This window comes from Diadema antillarum, unplaced genomic scaffold (genome assembly GCF_040938485.1).
Source record: "Diadema antillarum isolate AM-2024a unplaced genomic scaffold, OU_Dant_1.0 seq00000053_RagTag, whole genome shotgun sequence".
In the NCBI taxonomy this organism is placed as follows: Eukaryota; Metazoa; Echinodermata; class Echinoidea; order Diadematoida; family Diadematidae; genus Diadema; species Diadema antillarum.
Genome location: NW_027271161.1, coordinates 708,860 through 730,253, shown reverse-complemented (window position 1 = coordinate 730,253; position 21,394 = coordinate 708,860). Strand labels below are relative to the sequence as shown.

General features: G+C 37.5%; 1 protein-coding gene across 1 annotated transcript in view; it reads right to left on the bottom strand.

Annotated features, from left to right (window-relative positions):
• Window positions 1-21,394, bottom strand: part of LOC139725639 (protein C-mannosyl-transferase DPY19L3-like) — a 46,234-nt gene that overhangs the window by 7,609 nt on the left and 17,231 nt on the right. The window contains exons 4-11 of the mRNA XM_071636730.1: window positions 20,871-21,016; window positions 20,205-20,328; window positions 14,255-14,389; window positions 13,023-13,154; window positions 12,013-12,117; window positions 5,723-5,796; window positions 4,893-5,051; window positions 152-470 (exon numbers count right to left, since the gene is read on the bottom strand). Coding sequence (XP_071492831.1) covers window positions 152-470; window positions 4,893-5,051; window positions 5,723-5,796; window positions 12,013-12,117; window positions 13,023-13,154; window positions 14,255-14,389; window positions 20,205-20,328; window positions 20,871-21,016 — 1,194 coding nt within the window. The remainder of the gene's footprint in view (window positions 1-151; window positions 471-4,892; window positions 5,052-5,722; window positions 5,797-12,012; window positions 12,118-13,022; window positions 13,155-14,254; window positions 14,390-20,204; window positions 20,329-20,870; window positions 21,017-21,394) is intronic.

The following is a 21,394-nucleotide window of genomic DNA, read 5'->3' as shown; positions in this document are numbered from 1 at the left end:
GACTGCTTTTGCGCAGGCAGATTACCAGCCTGTCCATTCTTGTCAATGGGCAAAAAGAATCTTGTTTGGGGGCATTGGAAGTTCTCTGGGGAACTGCGGAAGGAACACTTTAAGAACAGGGTAAGAAACCACATGATTATGGAAAACTCACAGTTGTATCTGACTTGCATCCAAGCTTGCCAAGCAGCCACCGCCATAGCGATCCATTCCCGACGCCGAACGCTGCCAGGACGCACATCTGCGGGGTCCAGACAAACTTCATGCGCAGGACGAGGAAGGCCATGAGACCAAAGGGGATGGTTTGCAAGGTGTGGAAGGCAAGATCCGGCCTCCGTATGATACCCACCAAGGATGGGGGCGGGGCTGGGACAGACATGGGTGCTGCAGGGGAGGAGAATTTTGGGGCACCAGAAGAGGACGGAGCATGGGTGTCATCATCCTTCTTCCTTCTCGATAGCTCCAACCTTTCACTAAAAAGAAACAAAAATGAATCAACTGACATCATGAAGAGTGTGACCACAAAACAGGTTAGGCATCATTTCTAAACATCTTTAGCAATTCCATCATCTGAACAGAGCAAAATTGAGCCTTTCTATGATAATTCATTTATTAGATAACAAGGAATGTGCTTTCACTTACGATGACAAATATTCCATGTAATCTTATTATTTTCACTGTTTTTGAGCCACTTTAATTGCACATATCTCAAATTGACACAAATGGAAATATCTATGCTTGCTTAGCAATCAAACTCTTCATATGTTTTTTACGTGATATGCAAGTCATTCTAAAGCACACAAGATCATCATAAGCCTGACCTACTGGGTATCCATGTAAAGAAAACACACAGCTGATACACACACACCAAAAAAAGGCTTTACATTGAATGTGAAATCATTCATTGAGAGGGGCAAAAGACAGGTAATAGACGAAACAGGATTACTTAAGTTATACCCACAGCACTTGATATCTAGGCAGAGCACAGTGGCAGCTGTGTGGTATGTATAATAGTCTTATACGCGTTGCAACATCAATACACTATTATGTAAATCAAGCTTCCATTTTGATACTAATATACATGTAAATGAAGAATTGTCGCAAGTAGGCTCAGGATGGAAATTAGAGCATGCCTCAACTCGTAATCTCACCAAAGAGATTCAATTGAGGCTGTAATTACAGCTGTGACCACACTGGCATTACATAGACAATGTATGATTCACAAGGCCCTCATTTCTTTGATGCTGGCCAACCATGGAAAAAAGCCAACCAAATCATAAAATTCATTAAATGTTTTACATCTGACGGCCAAGAAAACTTTATACCACAATGTCATTGACCATGAATTCTTATGTTGATGATTGACACAACCCTACTCTCTTTTATTTTTCTCTTTTGCGCAACAGGCACTTTCAATGTTGAGGAGATTTGATGGAATATCAATTTCAAACTCAATCTGTTTTTCATGTAGCGGTAATGCATGAACTATGGGGACATGATGGGCCTCATAGTGAGAGAGATGAGAGAGAGGGAGAGAGAGAGGGAGGGAGGGAGATCAGTTTTGTTGTTCATCTTGTGATATTGTCATTGTACATAATGTGGATCACACACAAGATCATACTTAACTTTCCTGTATTATCCTGGTAATTCACATAGGTGCACACACATGCAGACATTTCCCTCCCCTCTTCTCCATCTCTAATACTCTGTTTCTCTCTCTCTCTTTCTCTATCCTTTCATTAACCAGATTCCCCTCTTGTTCTATATCTCTCCCATTTTCTTTTCATGACAATCTCCCTCTCTTTCTTTATATCTCTCCTGGTCTCTTCATCCCAATATATCAATTATGAATTTCTTTCTCCTGAACCATATCTTGAATTATTAATGTCTGTCCTTGTTTGTCTGTTGACTATCCATTTACTTACCATTTTCCTATCTTCAATTCATCTTTCTAAGCATATTCCCCTATCTTCTGTATTTCATCACTACCTCCAGGCTCCTTTCCTCCAAGAGTCTTTGTATAAATGTTTCCTCTTTGCCAATATGTCACTTGCTCTATCTCTTCATTTACCATCTCAAATTTTCTCTCCATCGCTTCTGTTTTCTTTTCATCTCTGTTGGCCCTCTCTTTCTCAATACCTCCTACATGCAGTCTCTTTGGCTTTACTGCATCTTTTTCTAAGTCTCTTGTACTATCTCTCAATATACCTATCCCTCTCTCCTTCTCTCAATCTTCTCCTGCTACCATCCCAGCTCTCGTTTTATCTCATCTGCCATCTCTCTACCCCTAACTCCCTACATCTTATTGCTTCTTGTCCTCCTACTTCCGATCCATTGCTTAATTTCATGCATATTTCAAACTGAGTCTGGTAAAGAGTGCACCATCAGAATGTTTTTAGTGAGGGTAGGGTGGTTTACTCACATGACTCATCCCCCTGTAAAATATTGTATGACATGTGACCACAAGCACCAAGACGTACATTTGGGCCACCTCCTTCTAATCAAAACCAATAAGGACTGACAGAGCTTTGCAAAAGTCTGCCACTATCGGCAGAGTGTGTTTAACTCTTTAAACGTCAGTACGACATTGTGCCACCTGTTCAGCTGCACAAAAAGTTTTGTATCTTTGGTTCAAAGATGTGTGGATGGTCTGATGATAGACAGTGGTATGACAAAATGACAAATTCAAGGTGGGATAATCCCTGCAACCTACACAAGCTTGGATACACGTATGATACAATTTATCATAAAAAAGAAATGCTATTCTCTATTCACGCAAGGCATTCTTATATCATCCATATGTTTCAAGAAGGTGGTGGGTTCTAAACAAGGCAAGGCAGGAATTAGAAATATGCGTATGATATATTTGGAACTTTGTTCAAATTGCATTTTTTTGATATGCACATAACTCTATCAATTTGAAAGATAAGTCAATGATTCATCACTACTGCATTATACAAATGCACCAGAAATTCTTTGATGTTTATGAACTCACAGGTACCAAGAGTCATGATGTAACTATTAATTGATGCCTAAACTTTTCAAATAGCTCATACTTTATCTCTGATGTATATATAAATGCATTGCAATAAAGACACTTTGTTGCTTTAAAAACAAAAAACAAATCAACTGAATCAGATGTAAATACAGCCACATACATACAATAAGTATCACAAAATAACCTTGCACTGAACTGCATCGCAACTGTGGCTGTATGTAATCCAGGAATCAAATGGGCATCAATCAAGAATGCATTTAAGCAATGAAAATATATAATGAAAGAGTGAGCTCATGGACCACTGTGCGGGTCTTAATCTGAGTCACCAACAATTTCTGATGACTTCATAACAGAAGACAGTAAGTAGCCATTATAGATCTGTCTGGTAGCCTACAGATCTCATGAAGAATTCATGGATGAATAAATACCAGTGGTGTGCATGGGTCAAAGGAATATAATTTATTGAACTCCACTGACATCATACATAATAATTTCCTCCTCCATCCACGCTTGATTCCAATTAGTGAGGTTGGCATAGGCTGGAGCCATACAAATCTTTCCACGTTTCATTTTCCCAACCCCGAACCGGCAATTTCCAATCACAAGTGTTCAGCATCTTTAATATTAGTACTATTTTTTTCTTCACAGTATCTTTGCATGCAAATGGACATTAGTCAGAGGGATCACCCACAATCCCTTTAACACCATCCTCAATGAATTATATTCAGCGTGTGCATCTTGCCGAGTGGTGCCGTGCTGCACACTCTCAGTGTCCATAACTGAATCACGTTATCGATAGAAGCTATCACATAACACCAATTTACATTTGGACTGCTGATGATCCTTCCTCCCTAGGCTCTTGTGTAATAAACCTCTTCTCTCTTTCCCATCCCTCTCTCCCTCCCTCTCTCTTTCTTTCTTTCTCTCTCTCTTTAACTTGCTCACTCTCCATCTATCTCTTCCTATCTCCCTCTCTCATTTTCATTTTGGTTTTGTTTTTTCTAATTTCCTCTCTTGTTTTTTTAATTTCCTCTTACTCACAGCCTGGAAGGTGCTTGGTGCATCTCCAATTTTATAATCTGCTATATTCACTCTGTTGAAATCCCTTAACTAAATTTCTGCTGCCTCTGTGTAATATCATGATACCACTCTCTTACTCATGATCCAATGACCACTTTCTGCATCTACTAATAAAACTTATTTATTCTACTCACTATTAAAGCTTGACAATTCTTCACTTGTCAAACACATGCTGACTCACACATATCTCATCTTCCTATTTCAGTTTTAACAGTCTGCTCCTTCTTTCCATTTCTTCCATCTCCATCAGCTGGTGTATATTTCCCTCTTTCCAACAGTCATCAGTACTTGACTCACAATGTGTATGGTCAATCTCCCAATGAAAGAACACACTCAACAGTGTCATTCACACAGACAAAATAGTGGGATGTCGATCATGATCTAATACTGAGATTTCTTGCAGCAGCTAAAGGTGGACAGAAATATTCTGGCATTTGTTGATTGCGGTAATTTGTCAACCAAACTGCACATGCCCGAAATCTACCAAAATGGTGACCCTTGCCCTGTGTTTGTGCGCTGTAGTGATGTGTGCTTTGAATGACCAGAAAACAAAATATCACGATTCTTTGCTTCAGCATTCAGGCACTTGCCATGATGCAAATTATCACACTATTTCACAAATAATTGCAATAATTCAGAAATAATTGCAAGATTTCTTGGGATTGAGATGGCGATGCTGATCGCCCTATTTAGTGGGGTTTTGATATCTATATTGGCAAAATTTTGTATGGTGCCAATTCCCATCAGTGTGAATGCAGCTAAAAGTATTACAAAGAGTATGATACTGACAGTTACATATTTGCACCATGATACTGACCTCCAGTTCTGGAACACGGCAACAATGAGGATGGAGAGGAGGCCGAAGACGACAGCGATGTAAAGCGGGAAGAGGAGCGAAGAGGTAAGTCTCCACAGGGCCTCCATGGGCAGGAAGGAGAAGGCACCGTGGCACTTATACAGGAGGACGTCAAAGTCCCTGGGGGGTCAACCAGGCCAGTGGAGAGGGGAGGATGGGTTAATTAGTGGTTTTGATAGGTACAGTGGCTCATATGAAAACCAGTACAAACTAGATTCTGATTTCTCAAATTCCTAGCATCACTACCTCTGTTAAACCTCAAGTACAGAAATATGACTACTCCAAAAATCTAATACAGAAGAATATCTACTTTTTATTACAAACGCTGCAAAAGACATTAAAACAGAAAATGCTTTAAAGTGGCTACACAATGACACTCATACTTATCACATATCTTATTGAAACTTAAAACATAATGTATAAATGCAAACTTTTGCTCATCAAATGTGATGAAGTGCACTGCAATACAATCATTATCACACCGGCATTAATTAGGCAGGAAAAAGCTGCAGAAATCTGCTTATCCAATAAAGGCCAGCCAGTGAGTTAAAATGAACTTAAGAGGGGCCTATGCTCAGGCCCCTATTGACTGAAATATTGATTAGAGCACAGTTCCACACAAAGTCGATGGCTCAAGCCACTAGCTACAATTTAAATGCTAAACATGAGGAAAATTGTCTGGCCTTCTCAAATTAGTCTTCATTAAATCATGCTTTGATACGAGCAAGTGTGAATTATGTATCTCTGCGCTTGCTGTAGAATAAAGAAGAAAGTGGGGAGCATGTTCTCACCTTGCACTTGTCAGTCCAAATTTGGCAGTGAGGAATTTGAAAATGTGTTGATCAGCATCAACTCGCAGCAAGAACTAAAGGCAGTAATGTACAGGACAAAAAAAAAAAAAGAGAAGAAAAAGATGGGCTTAGATACTACTGTATGTTGTTTCTTCATTATCTGGTAGCTCTTTATTTCAGTAAAATTGGCTCCCTCTTTGGTATGATACTTATAACCTTCATCGATGCTGATAATATGCCACAAAATTTCTGTATCAAGACATCAAAATAATGGTGTCGTCAGTATCTAGTAGTTATTTCCATTTTGCCACAAAAAAAAAGAAGAGAAAACTAGAAATGTCGCTACAGCGACTGGTTATACCCCCGCCAAACAACATTTCATAAGCTTTGGTCAAAACAACATTTCATAAGCTTTGGTCAAAAAAATGAGGAAGTAGTTAAATCCGCAAGATCTTTCCTTGATCTTCTGCCATTAATATGCCATTACCATGGCAACGTACTTTCCGGTACTCTCGAAAAATGCGTCTTGCACATCTACAACCAAAGGCACACATCTGTACCAAGTTTCATGGAAATTGGGCAAAAACTGAGGAAGTAGTTTGCAACACAAAATTTTCCATCATTTTGGCTCATAATATGTGAGCTGTTACCATGGCAACATACTTTTTGTCACTGTCAAGAAATGTGTCATGCTGACCTATATCCTAAGACAAACATTCAATATGAATTCCATGAGAATTGGAAGAACACTGATGAAGCAGTTTTGCCATGAAGCATTTTGCCCTATATTTTACCAATAACATGCCGTTACCATGGCAACGCACTTTTTGCCACTGCGGAAATATGTGTCTTGCACATTAACATATTCAGATGAACATCTGTACCTAATTTCATAAAAATTGATCAAAAACTGTGGGAGGAGTTCGCGACGCAAGATTTGTACCCATTTTTGCCCATAATATGCCGTTACCATGGCAACGTACTTTTGAGTACTGTCAAAAAATACGTCTTGCACATCTACAACCCAAGGCACACATCTGTGCCAAGTTTTATGGGAATCGGTTGAAAACTGAGGAAGTAGTTCGCGACGCAAGATTTGCAACGGACCGACCACCCGACCGACCGCCCGACCGCCCGACCGCCCGACCGTCTGCTGATTCCTATATACCCCCTTCAAACTTCGTTTGGCGGGGGTATAATAAAGAAAAGAAACTCAGGAGCTACAGCTCTTTCCTTCTTCTAGCCAAAAATGAAAAGAATAAATTGCCATTCACATAAGGCACCACTGTTCAACATTCCACCTTGTGTTCATTAAGACAACCAGTAAGTAAACTGCATCCATTCCAAGAACATCTGACAGTTGTGTGTACAATGAAACAAATTTCTAAATGTGTATTCAGTCTCTTCTAAGTCAAACTAAAAAAAAAAAAAAAAAAAAAAAAAAAAAAAAAAAATATATATATATATACACTCAGCAAAAAAAGTAAGTTCCCCCCTAACATTTTCGGATATATCTCAAAAAGTATTTTACGGATGTTCATAATTCGAACGGGAATGGATAGGGAATTTCATTACTCATAACATGAATGGCATATCATTGCCACCAGATATCATTATTGGTGTAAAAAAATCACATTTTATGTCAAAATGCATGGGGAAAAAAGTTGCACTTTAGGCCATAGAGAGCATATTGTATACATTTCCTATGTAAGTTATCAAATGATCTTTTTAAATTGTGTAATTCTCAGGAATTTCTTCAGGTACAATGTGCTTCCCTATTAAACAGATGTTATGCATACTTTTTGAACAATAGGCCTTCTCAATATGAAAATATCGGTAGAAACCATGTGATTTGTAATTCCAATTCAGGTTGATCACATTAATATGCCTGTGGGCATTTTGCATCATGCCCTCAAGTTGTAGATCAGTTTGCTGAGGGAAATGGCATCGAACGTATGGAGTGGCCTGCAAGATCCCCTGACTGTAATCCAGTAGAGAATATTTGGGATATCATTAAGTGGAAAGCGAGCAAGAAGTTGAAAGATGACACTTCACTGCAAGAATTTCAGCGCATCTTGCAGAGAGCATAGACCAACATTGAGCAGCGCCAAGTACAAACTTTAGTTAACAGTTTGGGGAGGAGATGGCGGCTGGTCATTGCGGGTGGTGGACATATCAATTATCAAATACTTCACTATATGCTCATGAAAAGAAAGAGATAGAGAAATATGCAATAACCCATGCTTAAATGTTCAGAATCATGAGTGATTGTTTGATTATTTGTGTAAAAGTCATTGCAAATCACTAAAGTGCAACTTTTGTTTCCATGCATTTTGACATAAAATGCATTTTTTCACACCAATAATGATATCTGGTGGCAATGATTTTCCACTCATGTTATGAGTAATAAAATTCTTTATCCATTTCCGTTTGAATTATGAAAATCGGTTGAATACTTTTTGAGATATATCCACAAATGCTAGGGGGGAACTTACTTTTTTTGCTGAGTGTATATATATATATATATATATATATATATATATATATATATATATATATATATATATAATATAATACATATAAGATATATATATAATGTAAAAAAAAAAAAAAAAAAAACTCCAAGTGTTTACAGGGGGATCCTATCACATAGTCTGTGCAAAATGTCAAAACATAGCATCTTTGTGTTATGTTAAGTTTCTCATCTTGAAAGGTTTGCAAGCATCTCTGGCAGTCCTGCTCTTTGACTCTCATCACTCATCTCTGTAACAAGCAGCAAGTTTCCCACATATTCACGGTACACAGTGTGCCACTGTAAAACATGTCACATTACGTGACAGAGGACACATTTGACCTGTTTACGTCTACTGCCAATCATGTAAGACTGCATGAAGTAAATACCTTACATTTCAGAGCACCTTCAAACCACTTCCCATGTCGAGGGAGCCCAAAGGGACCACAGTGTGGGTAAACTAAATTTGTTTGCGGTGTCAGTAATCTAAATCATCTTGTTTCCACCTCCCTCTTCATCTTTTTTCCCCTCAGCATTTTGCTTTCTTGCCAACAACTGAAGTTTTGGTGTGTTTTATTTTTTTTCTTTCACTCCTCTCTATTTTTTAAAGATAGTTATCTCTTCTTTTTTTTGTTTCAAAGCCATGCCAAGTTGTACCAAGTTTTCTTGAAAGATGACATATGATTTGAACATTTGTAACACTGTAGACAGAACCATGGATTTATCAGTGACAAATGCTAGCACATGATTTCTCAGATTTAAATATCATAGTCATCTGAAAGAAAAAAGCAAAACACTTTAATCACCTCAAGACAACTTATACATTACATTCTAATCTCAATGTGACACTTAAATACTTTACGTACAGAATGTTCAGCCATCTCACGTCTTCAAGATAAAGTTTTGGTACCTCAAAGGTTTCCCTGAGTTTTCTTGTCTTAGTTTGTGTTTCAGGTTAAAGTACCTTTCATATAACTAACACTGTGAGACTTACTTCGCCCCAAAGTGCTCTCATGTCTTAGTAATCATGCCACAGGCACCCTAATGGTTTTATACCAGAGCGGGCTCTGAAAAATTAGAACGAGCCGTTAGTTTGACTCGACGCGGTACCGCGACAATCAATATACACGTATTGTACGAAACCATTATTGCATGATTACTAAGACATGATAGCACTTTGGGGCGAGTAAGTCTCACAGCGTTAGTTATATGAAAGGTACTTTAACCTGAAACATAAACTAAGACAAGGAAACTCAGGGAAACTTTTGAGGTACCAAAACTTTATATTATCTTTAACCTACTTTTATCAACCTATCAAAAGTCCTAAATTGTTAAGACACACCCCCTCCAACACACATTTTGGGAGAACTGCTGCACTGAATAACATAGGTTTTCACTGTATCTCAAATACTGTGTCTCCCTTTGCATTCTTCTTTCATCCATCTTTGACAGTTATGTATTGAAGACAAAAGTATTAAACTGATACTGGTAATTGATTGTAGTAAAACATAGTTCTGACAACTAACGGGAAAATTGTGGGTACATCTTTAACACACAATTACCAAAAGAGTGATATTGACATTATATACAAAAGACAGCACTAATACTAGTTACACAAGGATACATTTTTACAAGACTCAACAAAAATCATAGTTTACCAAACAAACACAAAATCACACTTTCACTGAAACAAACACAAATAGGTCTATACCAATTTGAGCTTCAGGTACACAGGGGCTTGATATCCCCTCCCACCCACTCACTCTCTCTCTCTCCTTAGTTCTCACTGGCCTGACAGTCCCTGAGGCAATAGATCATACTATTTTCTTTTCTTTTTTTTCTCTGGTGCTGACATCTTGGCACTTCAAAACTATTGGGGCCTACCAGATCACACAAGCCTGGAGTCCTGAGAGGGAGACCTACATCCTTGAACCCAGCCAAATTCTGATGGATGATACCCTTGCTAACTTCTGGCCTGCAATAACTTTCCAATTCCACCCAGTAAATCTACTCAATTTTGGTGATAATGCAAATCCACCTGCTGTATGTAGGCCAGCATGGATGTGTAGATAAAATATAGACCAGCACATTGCTGGAATTTGATGTGTGACACCAAGTAGAAGCTTTCAGACTGAGAAAGAGCTAGTTTGCAAGCTAGCACACTTCTATAAGACATTTAAAAACATGTTCTCATTATTCAAAGTGTGATTGAGTGAAAGGCATTCCAAAGCCTGCAAAAATGATTTGGCTGACTTTAAAACAATTTTCTTAATAAAGTTATTTAAAAATTTCCTTCAAGAGTCTAAAACCCTTCTCTCTTGAACACAGATCACAGGTGCGGCTTGGCCAATTTCTACTTTACATAATTTCCTTTATCACATGGAAGAACTTACAGTGTCATGGAATATTATGCATCATAAATCACATTCTCAAGTTGTTGTTGTTTTTTTCTCAACCTACACCAAATACACCACAAGTAAAAAATAAAAAATGCATTCTTTGACAAATCATACAAATCAGACTTTGATTCAGTTCTCTCTCTACTTGAAATGAAAAAAAAAAAATCATTTGAGATTGAAAATGGAAACATAACTTCCTATTACAAACTTTCCTCTGCAATTTGTCACTCAGCTGTTTCAAGGTCTAAAATATTTGTGGAAAAAGAACTTGAACAAATGATCAAGACAAATGTGTTGCTTTCACAAAAAGAATTTGTTTTCTTCTGTGATTTTGATTGTTGTTTTTTTTTTCGTTTTTTTTTTTTTTTTTTTTTTTTAGCACAGCAGGTCAAAGTCCACAGCTTGATTTGCTTTATGATTGAAATCAGTACCAAAAAAAATTAAATGATAAAAATAATACAAGAAATATATAGGCCTATAAACAAATAAAATCACATGCATAAAATTGTAAGCAATAGCAGGCAAAACATAACAGGGAAAAATGCAAAGTTCTGTTTAAATGTCAGCAAAATATTCATCACCCTAAAGGCAATTGCAAATTAGCTATCATGGTTGACTGAAAGTGGCATCACTCAAAAGTGTTCCTCTCTCTTTTCTTTTCTGTTTTTTTCACTGTGCACTCTCATTCTTATAACACTCTTCCTTTGGGCAATTCTTTTTTTATCATGTGAATTATTTAACACGCAGCTCCTAGTACAGCATCTACACAATGAATATCTAATGCTTGCAATCACTTTCTTTTCTCATACGGTTGCTGTCAAAATTTTTCAACTATCCTCCTGTTGGTGCCCATATATGACATCCAAAATCAGAGAACAGCCCCTGACACAATTTCAGTTTCAAGTCCATCCCCCTGGAGGACACTCGCCAATAAAGTCCTTAAATGCCACACAAGATATATTGATGCCTGGAGCACACAGCTAGCTCACATTTCACTCTCTCTGACATTGGAGTCCAGCTGACCTGTCGACCACCAAGTGGTCATTTTGTGGAATGTCATGTTATATTGTGAAATACAAGATCACCTAGTTAGACCCAAGGACCAAGTCGAAGAGGGCAACGAACTTGTACTAGACATTCCATCTGTGCCGACAACTTTGTCAAAGTTGAAGTTTCACAATATTTTCAACTTTAATTTCAAACAGCAACAAATGACAAAAATACATTTTGCCTGTGGAAAGTCACACCCACACTAGCTCTAGCAAAGTGATATTCCCTCAATGGTAAAACAGATTTCACAAATATGGCAAGGTCTGTACAGTAAGAATGCATATTAGATAGAACCATAAATAGGAGAAATAAGGCATTGAGTGTTTTACCTTTGTGCCAAAGTTGATGGAGAACGTTCCTACAGCAGTGTAGGCTACTCTTCCCATCAGTAAGACAGCGTAACCAAACAAGCTGGTTGGAACAGGTCGGCAAACCTTCAACAGATGAGAAACACACAAGAGATTAAAGACCCATGAAATGAAAAGTTTGAATTTGAGTACCAGACAGTGATTCAAATGTATCCTAAATTGTTTTCAGCCCTGGCAGACAGTATTCAAATTTTAGAAAATGCACACTTTTTATTGTTATACTGCTGATTCAAGCCATCCTCATCAACAAATCATAGCTCATTGTAAGAAATGGTCAGACCTAATATTCAAAAGAAACATGACCTATTCATGCCACATTGTATCGAGATGAAAAAGGTGTGAGATTCGTTGGGGATTTATTGTTTGTTTGCTTGTTGGTTTGTTTTTTCATCAGGCTGGTTACAAAAACCTCCTGATGCATCCAGAGAGAATTTATGTAACCTCCCTCATAGAGCATTTTAAACCCTGATGTTAGAACATATAGATAGCTATACATGTGCTAAATCCTGACAACAAATTTGTCTTCTGTACATTATGGGTTTACAAAGGGTCATAGTACTCTTTAAGAGTGTCACATACACTTGACTTCAGCCATCTTCTCAGATGGAAAATGAACAAACAAACAAACAAACATTTTCACTACTAGCTGTGCGCACAGCTTCAGTGTCTGGGCACCTCCCTGGCACAGTGCACACCACTACTGCAAGCTCTTATCTTTTAATATCAACTTCTCTCTGTTGTCTTTGCTCACATGAAAATGTTTTCCGAGTGGGGGAACATCCTAAAAAATGTTCTGCCATGGAAAACATTACACATGGTCCACTATAACATCATATGGTTTTTCACAGTCACTGATTGGTATTCCTGGTATTCCACTAAACCCATATGATATAAATCTTATGTATTGTAGAATAGAAATGAGGAAGAAGAAAGATGGGAAGGAAAGTGATTTCAGGATGCCTCGAGCTCACCTGTAATCTAAAGTCCAAGAGTGCTGCCATGCCGAAGGCAAAGGCTAGCGATCCAAGCAGCATCTTGTTGAAGAACTGGAGGAGACACACCCCAAGGATGGCGGACAGGTGGCAATAGAGGAGATTGGTCACCTGACAGGAAACAGGATAACAGTCACTCAAAGGGTTAATAGGAGAGGGTTCCACTGGCACACTTCAAGAAAGTAGCCACAAACCGGGACAGCAGTCATGGGTTACAATTGTCTTTTTTTTTAACTTTCATGCACTCTATGTAATTTATTGATGATATTCAATCATCAATTAAATCATCCTATGTTGCCATTACACATAACAAGTCACAAGGACAGAAGAAGAGAACTGAGAAATTTGCTGTTCATCAATATAGTGCAAGGGGAACTGATTAACAAATTGCCCTATGTCACTGTAAATAAGCACCAAATTAATCGATGTTTAGTAGTAGCCATGATACAAAATCATGGGTGTACATACACAGGATTCAAACCTATGCCCTACAATCGCTAGCCTTTGGCTTCAGCACGGCATGATTTTCCAAATATGGCTACCATTAAACACTGATTACTTTGGTGCTTTATTTTGATATACTATACATTGATGTAGGGCAAATTGTCAATCAGCCACAATAAAAACAACTTGATGCAAGAATTTCATTAGAATTTGATTAGAATAATGCAAGTGAATTGTGTAAACTGTGACAGCTTCTATTGATCAGTTGTGGATGAAGCTGTTTAGTCTCCATATTTTTCTCTATGGCACTGCTGTGCTTTAAAACAATTATATGTGAATTAAAGTGTTCAAACTGCCATAGAATAATACATTTATTACTTTACAAACAAGGTATCAATGATTTTTTAATGAATATGACACGGCAGTTAGAGAGAAGTAATGTAGTGTTTGAGTGTCTATACATACCATTACATATAGAGTTCCTAACAATAAAATACACACATGCATACATGTACATACATACATACATACAATGTACAAACAAACATACATGCATACAGCTGTATAAAAATCCATACATAACTACAGTGTATCCATAAAATGACTTTTGTTGCTCTACTGTGATGATTGAACAAACTGGAAACAAACAAAAGTCATCTATGCATTGAGTACATGCCAAACAAACAAACAAACAAACAAACATGGTATCACTGTTCTATCACAAACAAGTACAATGTATAGTCTGACTTTGAGAGATGACATCCTACCTTTTTCTTTGGTATGAGTCCTGCGATGTTGCCTGCATAGAGAGCCATGGCTTGAAGGAGGAGCACAAACTGAGAAAACTGCCAGGTCAGTACAAAGAGGAATGTAAACACAGCAGCAAACCCCAGACTCACCATCTACATCAACCATGGACAAAAGATTTAAAGTGAAAAGAAAGGTTATGAACCAGCATGCAGAAGAAAATTACACTGTATATGTTTATTTGCGTGTGTCTGTGGACTTTTTTTTTCCACTGTCTTCATTCAAGGCACTTGATAATAATTAAGGTATTTATATCGATTATTACATGCACACATTCATAATGATGTATGCTGCGTAATTGTATGAAGGACTGGTACATTGTGTAGGTGCAATCGAAGGTGTCATTTGAAACTGCACCCAATGCAGCGCAGTAAAAAGCATTTAGGAATGACTATTCCAATATTGTTCTAGTTGTTCTAGCATTGCAAGTTAAGGTGTCCCTTCTTTTTCTTTTTCTTTGTCTTTTTTCCACTGATCATACCTAATAGTTTATATTTGTCTGTGAAAACTGTATATAGTGTTTTTCTTCCTTAATAAAACACAGAAATAAAAGTTAAGGTGCAATTTGATGGGAAATGGCTCATATCACACAATTCCTATCAAAGTACAGGGCCTGATATACAATGCCTGCTGGCCAAGACCTACAAAAAATACCTTTGGGGAGTCACGTATTTACAAAAGCAATGCTTCAGTAACTTGAGTAGGAAATCAGCATTCTGTGCCTGCACTTTGAACAAACCAATTGGATAATCCACTTATATATCAGTTTTGAGATCTCTGCACACAGACAACAGACACATTGTGCTTAAATGGGGTAAGTTTCCCAAAAGTACCTTGACATTCATTTTGAATTTGAACGCTCGCACTCAACAGCTCCAAACAAGTTCTAAGTGTAGGCGGGCATGAATGGGGTGTGTCTGGAACGACCTCTTTGCCAAGTGTTTCTCTTGTTCACCTAAATGTTACATATCACACCGTGTTTACGTTGTCACAGGAGGTGATATACACCTCTTTTTTTTTCAGGCATTTCTAAAGCTTAACATGTCTTATCTGTATGTACAAAGGAGTGCCATAACTACAGTGATTTTTTTTTTTCACTCACAAAGTGAAGAATGAATGCATATTTGCTAGAATTAAACTTGATATCTGCTCCTGTTGAGTCTGTATTTGCTTTTGTCTATTTTCTTTTCGGCAAAAAAAAGCCAACATAATGTACAATTGTACTGCTACATGAGGTCTTCATGTTACACACGCATTGCAAAATGCAAATATAATAAAGGGAGTGCCTTGGAGCAAAAAGGATGTAATGTATTGCACATGTATGTGTGAGGGGGGATGTGGGTGTGTAAATGAGTGCTCACTGTTTGTGCTTCTTGTTTATTGCTTGAATTGTGCCCCATACCATCCCATCTCTTTTTACAATATAAGACACAAAGAAAGATATTATATAGAAAGATGGATAGACAGACTGATATCATAGATACAATGGATAGATATTTACGTAGATAGATGGATAAATACATAGATAGACAGACAGTGAGATAGATAACCATTATAGCAAAATGTTATACATTGGTAGATGGAGGGGTGTACAGCTGGACAGATATAGATACAGAAATAGATTTACTGTATATAGATATTGTAGATATTAGATATCGGCCTAGTTACTCAACCCTTGGAAGAGATAACTGCACAAGAGTAGATCTTAAGGGGCATCTTCACTCATATTGCAGTCAAATAAAACATTAAAAAATATCAGCAGAACACACATTTCAGAACTAGGATTGAGCATAATCTTTTCATTAGGTCATGAATAATTCTGTTAAATTTTGCTTGGAAAGTAATGCTATCATAACTCTAAGACATAAATAAACTTAGATTATGTCTCTCCAACTTTCTAGATTTTTGATGCTAATATTCATCAACTCAAGTACAGAAATGTCATCTTTGCTGCCACTGGCAATATTGATTGTTTGAATTTATATTTATTTATATAATTAAATGTCAAGAGTTTCCTGTTTTCATAAACCCCTCCGGTATGTGTGGTATGTTTTCTGCACAAATCTGACAACTCCCGAGATCTGACAGTACTTCAAGGTCGACGCCTTTCCATTCATGTTCACAGTAAATTCAATCAGTGCGCAGGATCAGTGTGCTACTTTGAACAGGAAGAGGCAATGATTCACATTCAGTAATCACAGCCATATGTGTCGGAATATCAGAGTTTGATGTCCCAACTATAACTGTCATGCCTTTGATCATGTGTTGCCATTGTTTTGTGTTTTTGTTGTTGTTGTTTTTTTGGGGGGTTTCGGTTTGTGTGTTTTTTGTTTTTGTGTGTGTGTGTGTGTTTTGTTTTTTTTTTTCGGGTTTGTTTGGCTGTTTGGTTGTTTGTTTTTTTTTGCCAGAATGTGACATTTTCAGTTATTGCAAGGAATGAATTCCCCTGAAGAATGTATCGTGAAGACAGTGCTTAATCCCCCATAATCTACTCTACCCCTCACTCAATTAAGCAAAAGAACAAACAAACAAATAAAAACAAGAATGAATAGTGAATATGAAAAATTAAATGAATTGAATTAATGAAAAATGATGAGATACACTGTACTACCATTGTTACACTATTTTTTTTTTTATCCTCCCAAGCAGTAATAAAGCATCTGAGCAACTGTAAAGCAATCAGTTGAGTGAAACTGGACAAGCATTAAGAAGATATCAACTACTAAAGATTAGCATGTTCTCTATTGTATTACACAAATGCATTATATTAACATACTTGCAGCTGTCTTCAGTGTGTAAGTTGGCTCATTGAATCTGAAATAAAGCTCTACTTCTCTCTAAGCTTGCTCAAATTATCATATCTTTTAAATCAGGCTATTCCAAAAATAACCCTTTCCCTCATTTTGGTAGCAACTACACACTTGTATGATATATGACATTTTGATATTTTCCTCTAATAAAAAAATCTGCATTGTCCAAAAGCGGCCCAAAGTATAAACCTATTCACCACTGGCTAGACACAATAAATGAGTGATCACATGACTGAAAAAGATGGTTGCCATTGCAACCCAAGTGATCACAACAGACAGCATTGAACGTCACACTTACAGGATTTATGCGTGAGGGAAATATCTCAGCATATTTCACACCACATAAGTGCCTTTATTGGATTTGTCAACTTTACAGCGAAGCCTAATCGTGAGTTTGCTCCTGAGAGCTGACAAGACGAAAGAGAGTGGAGGGGAAGCCGGACTGTAGACGAGAATTTAATAGCATTGAAATCTGCACATCCCAGTGGAACCATGACTCACTGGGTGCCTAATGACGCAGACACACAAATCAACAACCAGAAATGAATTAAGGCACAGAAAGACAACAGCCATTAACCTAGATTTCACATTCTTTATTTGCAAGAAATATATCTCCGAAAATTGATCAAGGTGGGGGGGGGGGGGGGGGTAATATTTTTTTAGCACTATCTTGCATAGGAAATGTCTTATCTTCATGCTACTGGTTTGATTCCACTCAATATCTCATGCTACAATGAAGATTGCTCACAATTTTCTTCTAACCTTTTGGGAAAATATTCTGAAAACAAGGCTAGTGACCAAATCTATAAATACACTACCAATTACACAAGTCCTTCTCGACTGAAAATAAATCTGCAATGCCCAGCACAGTGTAAGGAAGTAGCTGATATTCATCATTTATAATTGTCGGGTTCGTTCTTTCCACTCCTTTTGCAAGTAGAAATCGCCAAAAGTCACATTTTAAGACTACAGTATTCAGTGACAAGGGGAAAATGATAAATTGCTTCATACTACACATCCTTTAGTAAGAATTTTCATCATTGCTGTTTCCTTTACTATTAACAATGTGTTCTTGAGCACAGGAAAAGAAAGAAATGTTGTGGCCAAAAACTATAAAACAGAAACATATCAATCCGTTGTGAACCAATAAGGTCCCAATTGGGCCACCGCAAGAAAGCCTTTTTGGAAATTTGGTGACAGGATATCAATTTTAAGTGGTTCTGGGCCACCGGGCCAGTGCCAATGTTGAGCCCTCAATATAAACTGAGTGATGCAATCTCTTCGATTCTACAGGAATATATGGCTTAAAGGGATCATAAAGTTTTGGTTGAGACTAAACTTCAGGTTTCTAACATTTTTTGGTGAGATAATGAAAAACCTCTTATGAAATATAAAAGAGCATGTAATTTTAAGAGGAATTCAACATTTATTTGATGAAAATTGGTTTTGAAATGGCTGAGATATCCAAAACAGAGTGATCCTAATAAAAGGTGGGACCCACCTTTTATTACGATTGCTTTGCTTTACTTTGTTTTTGGATGTCTCAGCAATTCCAAAACCGATTTTCATCAAATAAACTTTGAATTCCTCTTAGAATGGTATCCTCTGTAGTATTTCATAGGTGGTTTCTTGGTATCTCGCAAAAAGTTAACCCATTGAGGACGAGTCCTGAGTATACTCGGGCAAGTGTCTATGGGAAACGAGTGTTGTAGCAAAATCAGTCTGTTCTCAACGGGTTAAAAGCCCAATCCTCATCTCCACCAATACTATACCATCCCTTTAAGATGGTATAGACTCCAGGCACATGATCTAGGTCAGACAACAATTCACAGGTCAAACAATGACAGGTATGGTGTAATAATACATACATGAGAAAAGCATACTGGGTATATAGATTTTCTTCTTCTTTTTCTTTTTCTTCCTTTCTTTTTCTTTCTTTCTTTTTCTTCTTTTTTTTTGTCTTCTTTTCAGCAGTCTAGGAGATGGTACAATGTATATTGTATTGATTGTACTTCAGTGTCCGTGCCTAGCTCCTGCAGTTTGGCTCTCTGTACAAACACATTCAAGTAGGTCACATGCATTAGAAACCCAATCTTCATTAGCGCTGTCTCGGCGATGGATGCACAATTTGCATTCTGATACCCATAACAGCCTGGCGTATCAGTAACACACATGAAATATTGATCAAACGTGCCTCGGTTTCCACTTTGGAGACTGGCTCCCAGTTTGCTCACGGGCAAGCGACACATCTTACCAGGACATTATCGAAAGCTATAAGATGCAGCATAGAGTGTCGCTTTTCACCAAAGCATGTGTGATCTGAGCTGTATGTACCTGCCATGCATTCCTGCTTGTGTGAGTGACATATGTCACATACTTGTATGTTGCAGGTACGACTTCCATCAAGCAAATAATTCAAAGCCATGAAATGTGCTTGGCACTTCTTTCCCAGAAAGCTGTTTAAAATTTCTCTGAAATTATGCGATCATCCATTTTATTCCTGCCATCCACTGAAAATATGCTGTACAATGGCAATACTTCTGCTTCTACTACTACTGTTCATGATGAGGATGATGATGATGAAAACAATTAACAGACAATTATGATGAAAATAATACCAATGATTATAATGATAATGATAATAATATTAAAGAGCTACAGAATACAGTTACCTTTTTTCTTTTCTTTTCTTTCTTCATTCTATGCTATTAAAATTCTGCATCCACATTGCTCAAGGTTACCAAGTTTTTTGTTCTAGTGGCAATCTATAGGTACAAAATTGTATAAACAGCATACAGCATAATCTGCAGAAAACACTACTAACTGCCAATTTTTCACGCCAACAAATCCAGTGTGATTATGTGTATCTGTTTCAGCTTTTGGTATCCAGATAATAATATCATCATCCAGCAACATTGATACTCACTCTCCATCACGAGGGTGATGACTTCTGACACAATTTTGATGAAGTCTATACCACGGAAAATTTGTAACAGAAAATGTGACAAGAGCAGTTCCCCCCAAAAAACAGGAAATTACCCTGAGGGGGCCAACTACCGTGCCTCTCTACCGGTGAGCACTGGGGTTGTAAGGGCCTCACCTGTCTCTTTGCATGGGGCGAAGGTCTCAGGTAGTGGGTAATAAGGGCCAGCTGGACATAGAGGAAAGGCAGGGCGAAGCTCTCCCTGAGGGGTATGGTATAGTCCACTCTAGTGGTGTCATCCCTGGGGGAATACAGGTGTGAGAAGGAGGTCACATATCAGACACAATCTCATCCTCTTTGCCAAGTTTACATGCTTTTGTTGTTAGTCTTTATACAGTGATGGAATTAGGACAATATCATCTTTTAAAGAAGAATCCATATCTGGAAGAACAACTTTCTTGAATAAATGCAATAAAACAGTAAAAACCAGACACTGAAGGAATTGAAATATTATGACTGCATATACATCAGTGAATTAACTGACACTTTATTACATAGGCATCTCAACATTACCAATGCATAAAATTATGATTGATGACAATGTTTGAAAAATATATCTCATCTGTTTTGATAATGGAAATGTATTTGTATGTAACCCATTACAAATTTGTCATTAGGAACATCTTTTCCACAGCTCTACTGGAGATGAATCTAGGATGACTGCATGCAAAAGAGCTTTTGTGTTCAAGACAATTTTTTTTTCAATGCAAATCAACTCCTTTTAACAGTTTCAAATGGCATTCATACCTTTTGTGAAATGTTCTATGTGCTCAACCCACTTACTTGTTTGCAATGAAGAAGGTGCAAGCCAACAAGCCTGCCAGCCAGGAGTTAGTGAGCAGCCAGGCTGTGGCAAAGAGACTTGTGAAGTAGACACCATGGAGGACAAACACAGTATTGATGTAGAAGAAGATTGGCAGTAGACGGCTCTGTGGGCACAACAGATCAATGGGACACATTCACAGATCGACATCTAGGAGTTCATTCACATGGATGATAGTCTCTTTTTTTTTTCTGTATGCAGTGAGACTGATATTCTTAGCAGTTTCTTTTAATGGTTTGACTGACATCAACAGTTTATAATAGCACTTTGCAATTCAGTGCTTCCAAACAGTTCAAATGGCACTCAATATTAAACAGACACCATTGAATACAATCATTAGAAGGGAAATTAGCTTTCGAACAAAATATTGCCAAGACACTTTCATGAAGTACACTTGATCCAGATGAATGAACAAGGTAAACAATGCATTTTTTAATAGCATTGTTTACCTTAGTATGAAAGAAGGAGATAACGGTCCACACAT